The sequence below is a fragment of the Caloenas nicobarica genome, chromosome 7 (assembly GCF_036013445.1).
Source record: "Caloenas nicobarica isolate bCalNic1 chromosome 7, bCalNic1.hap1, whole genome shotgun sequence".
Classification (NCBI taxonomy): Eukaryota; Metazoa; Chordata; class Aves; order Columbiformes; family Columbidae; genus Caloenas; species Caloenas nicobarica.
Window position 1 is genome coordinate 16,105,665 of NC_088251.1, and position 13,805 is coordinate 16,119,469.

At 35.2% G+C, this 13,805-nt stretch overlaps 1 protein-coding gene across 1 annotated transcript in view; it reads left to right on the forward strand.

Annotated features, from left to right (window-relative positions):
- Window positions 1-13,805, forward strand: part of LOC135990990 (adhesion G protein-coupled receptor A3-like) — a 272,534-nt gene that overhangs the window by 88,747 nt on the left and 169,982 nt on the right. The window contains exons 3-4 of the mRNA XM_065639202.1: window positions 5,717-5,788; window positions 9,628-9,699. Of these exons, the coding sequence (XP_065495274.1) occupies window positions 5,717-5,788; window positions 9,628-9,699 (144 nt within the window). The remainder of the gene's footprint in view (window positions 1-5,716; window positions 5,789-9,627; window positions 9,700-13,805) is intronic.

A 13,805-nucleotide genomic window follows, 5' to 3' on the forward strand; every position in this document is an offset into this window, starting at 1 on the left:
TTATGAAAGATGTTTCAATGTCAGGAATTTGAACGAAGTACTGGAATTAGTTGAGCATTCTTGATATGAATATGTATTCAAAATATCTACAGTATATATATTGTAAATTGGGGGAAGAATCTGCAGTGTCTGAAGGCATAGATGTTGATACAAAATGCCCAAACTGTCAGAATGTGGTTTAAGATAAATCGATTCTTATGTTAATAGACTGTGTATGTTTCAGCGATTTTTCCCACTGTGCTTTATACTGTGTAAGTGCATACTGTGAACTTGAAGCATCAAGAATCTCAAGAACACGTTTAGATAATCGGGTATTTGGCCACAGAAGATGTCTAATAGCTGCCTGGAGCAGCTATTACATGTTCTTTTAAAGTCCCATTAGTAGCCTCTTCGTCTTGTCTCATTTACCTCTCAGCTAAGCCATCAGGAAGTGAATATTTCAAACATAGATTTCCCCTCCTTAAGTCAGATGTTTTTGTTGAGGTAATACCTCTTAAATATCTTTAGTAAGTAAAAGTCAGTTTAAAGATTAATGTGCAAAATGATAAGCTCCCAGCAGCTTGTGATGCTTTGTAATAAGAAGCCTTGAGTGTTTTTACCTGTGGGACTATTATTTGCATATAAATGCAAATTTTCCACATACATGTAGGAAGACAGTGTTTAGTGGTTATTGTATGTAATTTATGTAAGTTCACACCTCTAACTGAAAAAAAACCTCTCCTCTGTTAACTTACTTGTAACCATTTGAGATTACTTTTTAATGATAACATAGTCCGTGCTAAATTGTTCTTTTTACTATTCAGGTCTAGTGAAGATCAGAGTACCATGCAGCAAGTATATCTAGCAACTGTAGTAAGATTAGGGGAAACATATTTCAATAAATGTTGTAGTATTTTATTTTTGTGCAGCTGTGCAGCTTTGGTACAAGTCCTGCAGTTGTTATGACTACAGCTAACTTCATGTAGCTTCCATCTATCTGTATGTGTGCAAGGCACTTGGTTTTGATTTATTTTCAGGTCACGCCACTAGATATATACACCCACACCACTAATGACACGTCATTCAGATTCAGAATAGATACTTTAAAGTTAGAATGCTGCATCAGAAATGATGCAAAACCATAACTGTTAGTTAGAAAATGCTTTCTTTATGGACTTTAACTGGGTCACACTGTGGTCATTCAATATTATGATACAAAGGTTCTTTCCTTTTTTTTTTACTTTTGATTGTTGATAGAGATCACTTGCATGGTGTATATGTGTGTGTGCATGTGTGTGGCCCAGGCTGGGCTGCTGCTTGGTGTGCCAAACCTCAGCAGTAGCTCTTGGGGAAAAAATGTAAACATAAAACCAAATTTACCCTGGGTTCTTTATTTAGCCCAGTGAAAGTTGATACTCATTGCTATAAGGCTTCAATATAACAAACTCTTTGCTAGATTAGAAAATAGGAGAAGTTAATATTTTAGTAAAAGTATTTTTGTAACAAATACAAATGAGAGGCAAGAAAACAGATTCTTCTAATGTAGAATAAAGAATTGTAAGCGGTTAACAGTTGTGATAATTTCATTTATTTATTTCAATGACATTTTAGTCTCCAAGGAAACAAGGAAGAAAGCACCTATTTTTGTTAGGCCAGAGGTATATGGAAACATTACGGAATAATACTAATTGGTAAGAAAGTCCCAGGATTGTGGGCAGTATAATCATCTACAATTTTCTGAGAATATCCTTTCTAAAATGACCTACCTAAGTGTAATTTCCAAAATAAGGAAACCAGATGTCTTTGTTTGGGACAGTACAACTGATGGACACTTTCCATGAAATGCTCTGGCTTCTACTAATGTTAAACTGGCCTTTTTTCTTCGTGTAGGTGATAGTTTAAGATTATGCTGTTTTTTTCCTATGTGGTTACAAGTTATGGGGAAACAGTAGAGTTTCCACAAACTAGCACACAGAGGATTTCAGTAAATGAAAGTTGTTTTGCCCTCTTGGTTGTTTTGACTGGCATTAAAACTCAACTGCCAAGAGTTTGCCATTCATACTGAGTCTTTTCTCTTTGTTGAGAGCTGTTACCACTGTTGGCTATAAGAGATGATCACCTAATTAGAACTTGCAGAGCGTTTAGATGAGTTGTCAGTTAACACAGAATGTGGGTAATTGATATAAAAATTAATTATTACAATCGTCAGGTTCCCCTACCTAAAAATGTGGATATTTTCTCTGAACTGTGCCTCTAAGTGGTTTTCAAATGTGTCCCGGTGTAAATCCTGAGGTAAGTCAGCATACATCCAAAGGGTCTGTAGTATGGGGTTGAGGGTTTTGTTTGTCTTTTAAGTTCAAAGGCTACAGAAGTTCTTGTGATGAGAACAATGTCCTTTCCATCTTTTCGATGTGGACTTTGCAAGTTAAAGAACTTCCTTAGACGTGAGTAGTTACATATTTAACATACTGTACAAGCAAAAGGAACTACACTTCATTCATGAAGACGGTGTTGGTAGTGCTGCCCAAAGAAAGCTAAGCCCAGATGTTTGGTGTGAACAGAATCACAGTAGATCAAACTGTTTAGCATTGAGTATTTGAAGGTTAAAAAAATATGAGGCATTGGCCTCATCCTAAACCACCAAAGGAAAATACACTGACGTAGAATAACTTTTACCAAACATACTGACTTGTCTTTGCAAGTTGATGGGACTCTGGAGAAGGGACTGCAGAAGTTTCGTACAAACCATTTTCTTTATGAGAGGGTGTGGAAAATTCTAAGTATCTGAAGGAATTGTCACGATTTCTTGACCAGATGAAGGCAGAAGAAAGGTTAATCTAGTAGCTGCTGCAGGTACCAGAGAACTAAGATGAAAATATTTAACCACAAAATTTTGAAAAATACAAAGCTGCTTCTGATTCTTAGTGTTTTCATTATAACAAACATAATCCTCTGTTAATTCATTTGTGATTACATCAACTACTGTCCAAATCTTTCATCCAAATCTAGTAGAAGACGACAGAGCAAGGAAGAAATCTGATTTGCCTGGATTAGGAAATAGGGAGAAGGGCAGAATACCCGTAGGAGGGTGGCTGTAACCCCTAATTTCTCTGTGTCGTCCATGGGGTTGTTGTCTGCTTTGCCAGATAAGAATCAGTGCAAGCATCAACCTTGATGTCAGCATTTCTGCCATACTTTTGCTTACATGATTTCCAAGAGAAAGGAAAGAGCTTAGACCTGTGCCTAAAATTAGTCATAGACTGTGCAGCTTTCTTGTGAATGCTCAAGTCGCCATCAAAGTCCTTGCCCAAGCTCTACCCCTTTCTGGCACCTTTACCTGTCTCCTGAACTGACACTTATTTTTTTCTCCCCTCTTGTGCGTTACATTTTCTCTCCCTGCCACTGGTGAGTGTTACTGTTTTCTTGAGATTATGGGGAATTTCAGAGGCTCTGACTCACTCCCTTTCCCAGGCAGTGCAGACATACTCCATACTGCACAGCAGCAGGGAAAAGAAAGCACTTCTGGATTTTATGGTCTTCACTACCTTAGCCACAAGTGAGGGGCTGCCATTGTGGCTCAGGTGAACAGGAATAACCTATGCTGTGTAATTCGTATGCTTAAAGTATCAATATATGCATACATTCATGCATTGCTGTTCAAGAGTTACATCAGTACTGGACAACTGGAATAATTGCTACAGTTTTAATAAGTTCTTGTAATATCTATTAAATTTGTTGTGGACTGAGACTGGCATATTTTATCAAGTTTATTTTATTTGAATAATGAACAGATAATGGTTTATTAGTGAAAACAGCAACAGAAAAAGAGGAACTTTGAAATATGTAAAACCAGATAGGGTAAAACCATTAAGAAATTAAACCACTCGTTTTCAGACATGCATGGCTAAAAATTTTCTAACATTATTTCTTAGCTTTATGAATTCTTGTAACTTCAGATAAGTTATTTAATCACAGATACTCTTAATAATTAAATCTGTATGCTTTGCAGTGTTCGCATTTTAAAAAGGTTTAAAGTATAGCCTATTGTTTGATTTCAAATTTATTTAAATATTAATAACTCCCTTCTTACCTTTCTCCTGGTCCTTTGCTTTTTTTTTTTTCCAATAATGTCACAAGATAAGGAACAATACATATAATGATGAAAGCACTACATAGAGCAAGCTGGAACAAAGGAGAAATGGCAATTGAAAAATACTGGACAGGCGACATTGCCATATTGTACTTGTATGATACTTGTGTATCATACCTTGCCAATTGTGCAGCGTAAACTTTAAGCTGAGTAGACTTTAACAAATGCTAAGTGATTGTCTTGAACCCTGTTGACAGTTAGGATTTTACAGCCAAAGCTACTGGATATCTAGATACATTTTCTAAACTGAGATGATAAGGAATTCCAGGGGTTTTCTCCGTCAAAATTGCAGTTTTCATCTGCCATGCATTTGATAGCTCTATGTTTCATATATGTCAGACAAAACATCTTGTACATAAGCAATCAGAATGTCTTATCACCTCTGTAAGGACTCTGAATATTGCATGTTGCAAGCTGAAAGCTGAACTTGACCTTTAAGGATGTGACTGAAATCTTTGTTAGGGACAGATCACACATCATCATCACTAAAATGAAATGAGTATGACACACAAATTTTTGGAAGTGTGTTCAGAAAATCTGCAAAAATGAATACCAAAATACATAAATATTTATGAATTTGACTTTGAAAGTAAAATATAATGTTATCTACTGTGAACTAAACATTTGGCATAGAACTCTGCCCTATTGAGGGCAATCACAGTCAGTGCAACCAAGATTTTAGCTAGTGTGCATTTTATTTGCAGTGAAATAGAAGATGACTCATGTGGCTGTTGATACATCCATACTTTGGTGGAGTCAAGCAGTGTATGCGCTGTAATGTGCTGGAAGTGGTCAGTCTGATAAACAGGAATGACTATCAGTCATTCCCTATGAATTGCAAATTGTTGGATGATGATCACTGACGCTACAAGAATTTACACGATTTATCTCCTAGGCCTGCTTATCTAATTGAACTGAAAGCATTTCCTTGGGGTCACACCACAGAGTCCTGGGACAATTCAGTAGTCAGCCGCTGTGGGAACTGAGCTGAGAGCAATGTCATGGCCCCAAGTACTGTGCCAAGAACAGATGAGATTACTAATGCCAGTGAAATATTCTTTATCTGCGCAACAACTGATCCTCTAGATTGTTACCAAGTGCAAAATGAACAACCTATCTGCCAAATATGGGAAATTGCTTGTATTTCAGGGCAGAAACTTGACCTATGTCTCACATGACAGCTGCTTTGCCTACATTAGGTGGAAATGAGAAATTTATTAAGTGTAAAGTGCACAGCACAATGAATAAGCAAACTAAAAGTCTCTTGCTTTGCTGACTGATTATTTTTTTCACTCATTGATTAAAACATATTTCCTGGGGCAAGAATGGCTGGTAAGATTGTTTTGAAAAGTACTAAGCAGATATTTTTTTAACATCTAAACTTAACCATCCTACTTGGAAAAATATGTTCTTATAAACTGCAAATGATGTAATGTTTTCGGTGTTACTATTTAAAAGAAATTTATTCTTGGTTTTAACTAAGACAAATAAAGGTTAGAATTGCATTACATTTCACACTACTCGTGTATAACAGTAGTATAGTAGGTAAAGTGAAAATTAATTGCTACTCCTATTATGTCTCTCTAGAGATCTGAAGAATAATTTGATCAGCACAATTGAGCCAGGGGCCTTCCATGGACTTTCAGAATTGAAGCGCCTGTAAGTGTTGATTCCATTTGAATTATTCTGAAAATTGTGTTTGTATTGACATTTCTATCCTTGGGCAACTCAAATATGCCACCAAGCAAGATAGAAAATCACATACTGTGCTTTTTAAATTTACCATGCCTCCTTCTTCTTTCCCTTCTTTTTTTTTTTTTTTTTTTTTTTTTCCCATTTCCTTCTTTTTTACCTTTTCCCATTTAAAATTGCCTGTTTGGTCTCCAACAAACATCCTAACAAGTATATCTACAAAGTTAAAAAAACCATGCCTAATTAATGACTTAGCAGATAATATATCACTATAGGCATTAATCAGAAACAAAACTAGGTGGTTTGAATATGTGTAAACAGTGCTTTGTGCTACACTAAGTTTTTTCATTATGTAAGGGCTACCTTACTTTTATCACAGACCAGGTCTGTAAAATAAATTCTTAGAAAGGAAACTTCGTCATGCTTTAGAATTTGTCTACTGTTTTTATACCTCTCACACTCTGCTTGGTATTTTTTATTTTTAGCATGGTTTACTAAGGAAGCAAGACTTATGCCTTATATTCCCTGTCCATCATTCTTGCATTCCTCTCTCTGAAAATGTTCTCATAGTATTTTAAAAGCTCTGGCTGATTTTTAAACTATGTTTTTAGAGTGTAACAATATCTATATTACTAATACCCTACAAGGGTGCCTTTTTACTTTTAATGCACGAGGACTGCAGACCTCCTTACTTTGCTCAGCTTAAATGAAAAGTGAGATGAACCCTTTTTTAATTATGATTTTCCAAGCGACAGCAGCCAAATGTCCAATTACTAGCTAACCAGAACATCAGCACGTGTCAGAAATCTGCCTAGCCATTGTGTGTGTCGTCTTTTGTATGATGAGAAAAAACTATGAGAGAACAGGAATTGTTTTCATGGGATGGGAAGATTTAGATGAGAGGGAATGCAAATCCACAGGAAAATAAATTCGCAAATTCTTTTGCTTCTTTTCTCTGAGGTTAAATTCCCTAACTGCAACATACAGGGAACACTGCACAAACTAAGCTAAGGATTTCCATCTCTCATCATACAGGTATCAGTATTTTCTAACACCAACCACTAAGTCTTAGTGCATTTGCATAGAAACCAAATGACATAATAATGATTAAATCAGAGTAGCATATGCATTTTTGATGCAAACAAGAACATTAGGTTGAAACTTTCTTGCCCACTCTGAAATGATCAAAATGAGTGCTAATTGCTTTGGCCGCACACTCTAATGACACAACCCTGACCTCTTGTGGGAAAACCAGGAAACCTGTGCAAGCCATGGGCTGTACATCTGAAGATTGCACAGGTGGAGCCTTGGGTCGGTCAGGAGAGACAGGTCGAGGAAGAGCACTGGCAAAAGTGAGAGGAAAAGACTCTTCAGCAAACTAGGAATGGCAACACTGACATTCATCATGCTAGATCTCAAAAACCCCTTGTTACTGATATGAATGAGTAACAATCTCAAGACAGGAATCAATTCATTACTAGACTCACATGTTTGCTACAAATTGATGGAGTTTCATGATAAAGAAGAAAATCTCTGCTCTCCTTCACTGTGTAACTGTTGGGTAGCAGACAGCTGAGCAAAAGGAATAAATAGGCTAAACTCCTGTTGAATGCTGAATACGATGATTACTTTAAGACTGTACTTTACATTCCCATCTTATTTCACATGTAAAACATAAATGATACTGTGAATAGCAGAAGCTGATGTGATATGGACAACTGCAAGAGATAAGGCTATGGCAAGTCAGACAAATTGCAGGCTGTCAACATCAAAGTATTTTCTGTGAATTATTTGGGGAACTGTTATAATTTGTATTTGAGAGACAAACTGAATTATTTCAAGGATTTACTTAAAAAGGTACACACAACATTGAAAATGGAAAATGTATGAAGCACTAAAATTATGCTACTTGCTCATTCAACAGGAGAGAGTTTTGTTTTCTCCAACATAAATTTTACAAGTCAGCATTAGTAAGTTAAATGTCTTACTGCTAAAAAAGAACACCAGCTATGTACATTACGAATTGAATTATGCCTAATATAACATATATTAATGTGGAGGAATGTGCAGCGAGCTGTCTTGTCATTTTTTTTGCTATTTTTGTTTTTTTTTTAGAAAACATGCTTTACAAGACAGAGATTTCAGCCACCGCCATATAAGTTATTGTGAAAATAACACTCTTTGAAATAAACTTTGAGAAAAAGGGGATGTAGTCTTTGCTTTGTGAAACATACTGTTTTACTGCATGCCTCCTTAGAGAAATATGCACTTGTTTTGAATAGTATAGATGAAATTTACTTTTGCTACCCAAATTATGCCCCACACAGTGATGCGTTTCTTCCATACATGTTTAAACTTTGCATAGACAGAAATAAAGCATTACCCATTTAAGAATTCTAGGTAGGCCCTTGCTTACTATTTACCTCTTCTAATAGAAAGATATTTACCTCTTCTAATAGAAACTATGTGTGTTTGTCTTAAACTTGCATTTTTAGGTTTTCTATGTAGCTTTCATTAGGAAAACTTAATTAATAGTGCTAATATGCAATTATTGCACTATATTGTTTTCCACACTGTTTTCTCAGCTGTTACCTACTTAATGTCCTTGACAAGCATTTAAGAAATATTTTCATTCTAATGTGGTGTTTCATCATTTAACTGTATAACACTATATTCTTTGTCTGATAGAAGCAGACTTTGTAGTGAATTCTAAAGATATTGCCTTCACATTCTAGCTAACTGGATATGTCTCCAGGAAAGCAATAACTGGATTTGTCAAACCACAACCTCTATTCTCCTGTTTGATTACTTTAGTCTTCTCATGCAAGCACAGAAAAATAGGGAATGTGCAAAATGTAACAAAAGAATCAGAAGACTACCACTGATTCTAAACAAAAAATATATTCAGATCAATTTAACATTTTAATGGATGTATAATTATTTGAAATTCTTATGTTACTCCAATTATTAAAAAAATACTTGATAGGAAGGAAAATTTGAGTCAAAAAATTAAACACTAGTTCAGAATGCACCAAGGAGCAGGATTCATGTTGTTATCACAGCATAATTGTTGATACCTACTTTTGTCTCTTTCCTGTAAGTATCCTATACTTTATGTTGTATGTATGACTTGTACAGCAAGCATCCATTCACCTTTTGGCAGACAAGAGTTATGGAACATAATCCCTTGTACTGTTTGTGGGCTGAGACAGCCACAGTATTGCTCTTAGAAGGGCTTGCCAAGTGCTTATCAAGACTAACTTTCTTACTAGCTGAAAAACTACTTGTCTTCTGGTTTCTGTGATTTCTTCAGCAATAAAGGATGCTGTCAATGAGATGATACATTAGTAAGCAGTAATGTAAAATGTGTCAATGTAAATGTAAAATGTGTCAATGTAAATGTGTCAATGTAAAATGTGCTGATTTTTGGCTGGATATTGCATGCAAAAAAATACATAGTATTTTTTCTAAGTAAACAAATGGGTGCTAGTAACTTTGATTAAGAATATCCTTTGTATTGGAAATGTATTATTATTATTTTTTTTAATTTTATTTACTACATACATAAAATCACATTTTAATGCAATTATTATAAGTTCCAGTATGGTGTCTTTAATTGTGGAATATTAGTCAATAATATGAATATAAAAGTTGTTAAATCTATTTAATTCAGTTATATTACATTATGGAAAAATATTTTCTCTCTCGTTTTTCATGTTAAAAATAAAGATGCTGTATGTGACTATGTTGGTGTACACATGAATAAGACATATATAATGTTTCATGGGTTTTTTTGTTTGTTTCAGGGACCTTTCAAATAATAGAATTGGTTGCTTAACACCAGAAATGTTTGTTGGACTTAACAGTCTTCACAAACTGTGAGTATAATACCACTTCTATTTTAAACAGTAGAAATCTAAACCATTACATGGTTTACCTAAGTACAGTTGGCAATAAGTTTTTATTATACAAAAATGATAGATTTCATACTAAAACAACTCCTCTCCTGAGCCTTTGATTCGTATGACTTGGTATTTTAAAGATGATGTTTCTGATTGTGAAATCTATCAGAATTGAAAGAGTTAAATTGAATATATTTCATTTCCACTTTGAAAAGAGGCTGAATGTGATGTTTCTGTTTGAATGCATTTCTCTTTGTGTATCTTGGAAACAGTTAAAGGTCAATTACACAGATGAGATGTACACTGGTTAAAAAGGATACAATGGTCTTTCTATCCATCACAAATAAAGAAAAAAGTAAGCATGTACTGAGAAAGAAATGTATGAAGTACCAAGTAAATTAGGAATATCAGTTCAAATTGCTTCAAAATGTCCATTTAAGTTGTTCATTTAAGGTATTGTGTTGCACACTTTATTCATCATGGCACTTTCTGATTCATTAGTTTATTCCTAGAATATGTTCTAGAGAGCAAAGCAATCAACTTACATGTCCATAAGCATGCCAGAAAGCCTCTGTGATCAATAGATTATCAGGCTATTCTAGAAAGAGCACTTAGAAAACGTGAGATTATAATAGTGTACCCAGGCTTTTCAGTTTTAGGGAGAATCAGATGACCTGGAAGAAGAGATAAAACGTGCAATGACAAAGTTTGCTAGTAGATATTAACCAAGGAATTAGAGACAAGTGTCAATTTTGAAGAAGAACAGAAGTAATGTACAGGATGCCATGACTAGGCAGTAAAAAGGTAGAGGATATTTAATGTAGATAAGTATTAAGTGATGAAAAGGAGAAAAAACAATCTGTTCTCAGCTAACCATTAAAATACAGGAAAGATGTTCTGAGATTATAGTGTATAATGCCATGAAAACATCTGCTCAATGTAATTTAAAAATATATTAGAGTATTATTAAAGGATGAGAGAACAAATCAGAGAACATCCATTGTACTATGACAAAAAGGAAAGAACCTGCATTTTGAATATTGTGGGCAAGTCTAGTCTGCTCATCTCAAAAAGATTGCCAAAACTAGAAAAGGTTCAGAAAAAGACAAAAAGGAATGGCCAAAGGTGTGGTACAGCACAGGCAAGTACTAGGAATGAGTGAGTTGACTGCGACTTCCCTGGTTCAGAAAGGGACAATTCACAGGAAGAGTCCTGATTTAAATGAATATTTGGCCAAACACAAGAGGGTTCTGTATCTTCTATCACACCTGTCTTCATTCCTGAATGGTAAATAATTTCCTGTACTGCATCATAGTGTGTTGCAAATCTCATACTTTATTTTCTTCCTCTCCAACCAGTTTTGGCATTTCCTTGGAAAAACAGGGAAATCTTTCTATAAAGATCTGACATAAGGTCAAAGTAACACCAGGTAAAAGGCTGACAGCTGTCATGCTTACTGATGGTATTAATGAGAGTAACTATGGCAAATCTTTGATGAACACAAGTGAGAATAGATGATGGGAAGAGCCTTGATAGCATGTGGATGAACAGGTGCAGACTGCCTCTCTTTTTACTCATCTCAGATGAGATGCCAATTGAGAACCTATTGAGGGTTGCTGGGTCTTCTTTTGTTCTTCACAGTGAACATGACTGTGACTATAGAGGAAGATTATGACAGGATGTTTGTTTAATTCAAAATGGTGAAGTCACCTTATTAAATAGAAGGTGCTTCTAGATGCTGGGAACAACCTCAGTAGAAACTGTTCAAATCCCTGCTCTCTCAGGAAAACATGTCTAAAAATTCCATTCATGAATCTTCCAGACTCCATCTTAAAAGCTAATTAGAAGTTAAATACAGAACTTCAGTCTTGTGATGGTAAGGAACAGAAATTCATCAACAGTGAGCATTCAACATTTGTTCTGTGACAGTGTTTGACTGTACTATCCCTTTCCTCTGAAGACCAGGAAAGAGTGTGGCAGTGTATCTACACATCCTTCACTGATACCAGAGATATCGGAAAGAGGCACGATATACATGCTAAATGCTGTCTAGATGCCAGGCTGATCAAACCTCACCATTGCAGTTTCCTTTTGTAAAACAGATTTGCCATATCCCTGCTCATTCTAGTAACCTGTGTACCTGTCCCAGTGTTGGCAAATCTTTTCTGGGCATGTAGATCCAGAGAAAAATCTCACCAGTTCCCTATACCCTATCATTAATGCCATATTTTCTTGCATCTATTCTTTTTGTGCATCCTAAGTGAACATGTACCTTTTCCTCAAGATGGGGCTAACTTTGGTTTCCAAGTGGGTGTAGATCCATGAATTCCTGTACTGTTTTCCTTCTGAGGCCCTGGTTTATAGCAGAAATTTGAATCAGACCTTTATTAAGTATAATTATCAAGTTACATTCTTGTTACGCCGTTCACTTTGAAAAATATTATTTAATGAAATTACTAGACCTTTCATCTTCAAGAACATTCACCTCTTCCCTTATGAGAGTTCTCTTATTATTGACCAATCCTTGGTTTTGTTATTACTAGATTTCATTTTCACATGCTTACATTTCTGAGACAGAGTCATTAGAGAAAGTACTAAATACAATCAGTCACAAGACTCTTTCTGCAGAACACCAGCAGTCTCACTCCCCTACCTTCTATCCTGTCCATTATCTTAGTGTCTTACAATAAATGCACTTAATGCCAGGTTCTTCACGCTTTCATGGATGTTATATCCATGCATCAGTGGAAAAAAATATTTTTATGGTAACTGTAGACCTGTTAATCTGGTCTCACTGTATTTGATGCAGTAACTGAGTAAGTTTTGAAAGAAAGAAAAATGGAAAAAATGTTGGCAAATCAGAAATAGGGAAAAAAGTGAATATGCATCTATTGAATATGTGTCATGTAATCATATAAAAAGATCACTAGTTTACTAGGAAAGGAAAATTATTTATTGATTTTCACCTTGTTTTAGTATACTTTACAAAGTTTAACTTGATTTTTAGTAATTCTTTCTGTGCTTCCTGGTTTTTTGTCAACCTTTTCCTGTTCGTTATAGTCTCTCCACTTCTTGATCTTTTTATAACTTGACTTCATTTTTCAACATTTAAGATTTGGTGATTAACCCACTTAGTCTATCTTCCATTTTTCTTATTTGGGTTTTAAATCACCTTTCTACCATTGACTTAACAAATGACGCTATCCTGGTTTTCAGTTCATGTACTTCAGTAGTTCTCCACAGTTACTTTATTTAAGTCTGTCCTTTGGAATTCAGTGGCATAGTAATACATAAGTCCAAATACCTCTTTCATCTGAAGTAAACCAGTTAATGATTATTATGTCGAAAGTTATCACTTTCTTTTTTGTAGGGACTGTCCTCCTTACCAAACCAAAGTCAAGAGTACAATTACTCTTGTTGGGTCAGTGATTATTTTGTGAAGAAATACAACCACAATCTCAATCAAGAGGAACAAACTGTTCCCTGCTGTTCATAGTATCATTTGTTACTCCGTCTCAGAAATTTCATATAATGATGTGATGCTGACAGTAATTATTTGAGCTGGAATCTCAGTTTGCCTCTGATGTAAGAAATAGTGATTGTTCGTTGACTGCAAGCTAACACCACCTTGTACTTTTCTAACACTTTCTTACGTTTTTCCTCTTGGAAGTTCATATAAACTTCCCAGAATCAAACTTTAAAAACATGTTTAAAATACAGTCAGTCACCTTTCTGTTTCTACTGATACCTCTGAACTGTGTTTACTTGTCATTTCAGGGATATGAGAAAGCTGTTCTCTGAAAAGGGTATGAAGAAGCATTTACTTAACGTAACATCAGTGTATATAATTGTACCAAGGAAAAGATGACAAGTTCTTAAACACAGAATTGGTTTCAGAGCCATCAAGTGTGGTTTAGATTATAAAGACATATACATATGCATTGATTTATGCGGTTGTTGGCTGTGGTAATTAGAGATCTCCTGTGTTACTTTAACAGAGATGAAGTACAGAAGGATCTTTGCAGGCTGTTATCAAAACCAGTAGGGAGAGCCATGAGTCCACTGGAAGGAGCAAAGAACAT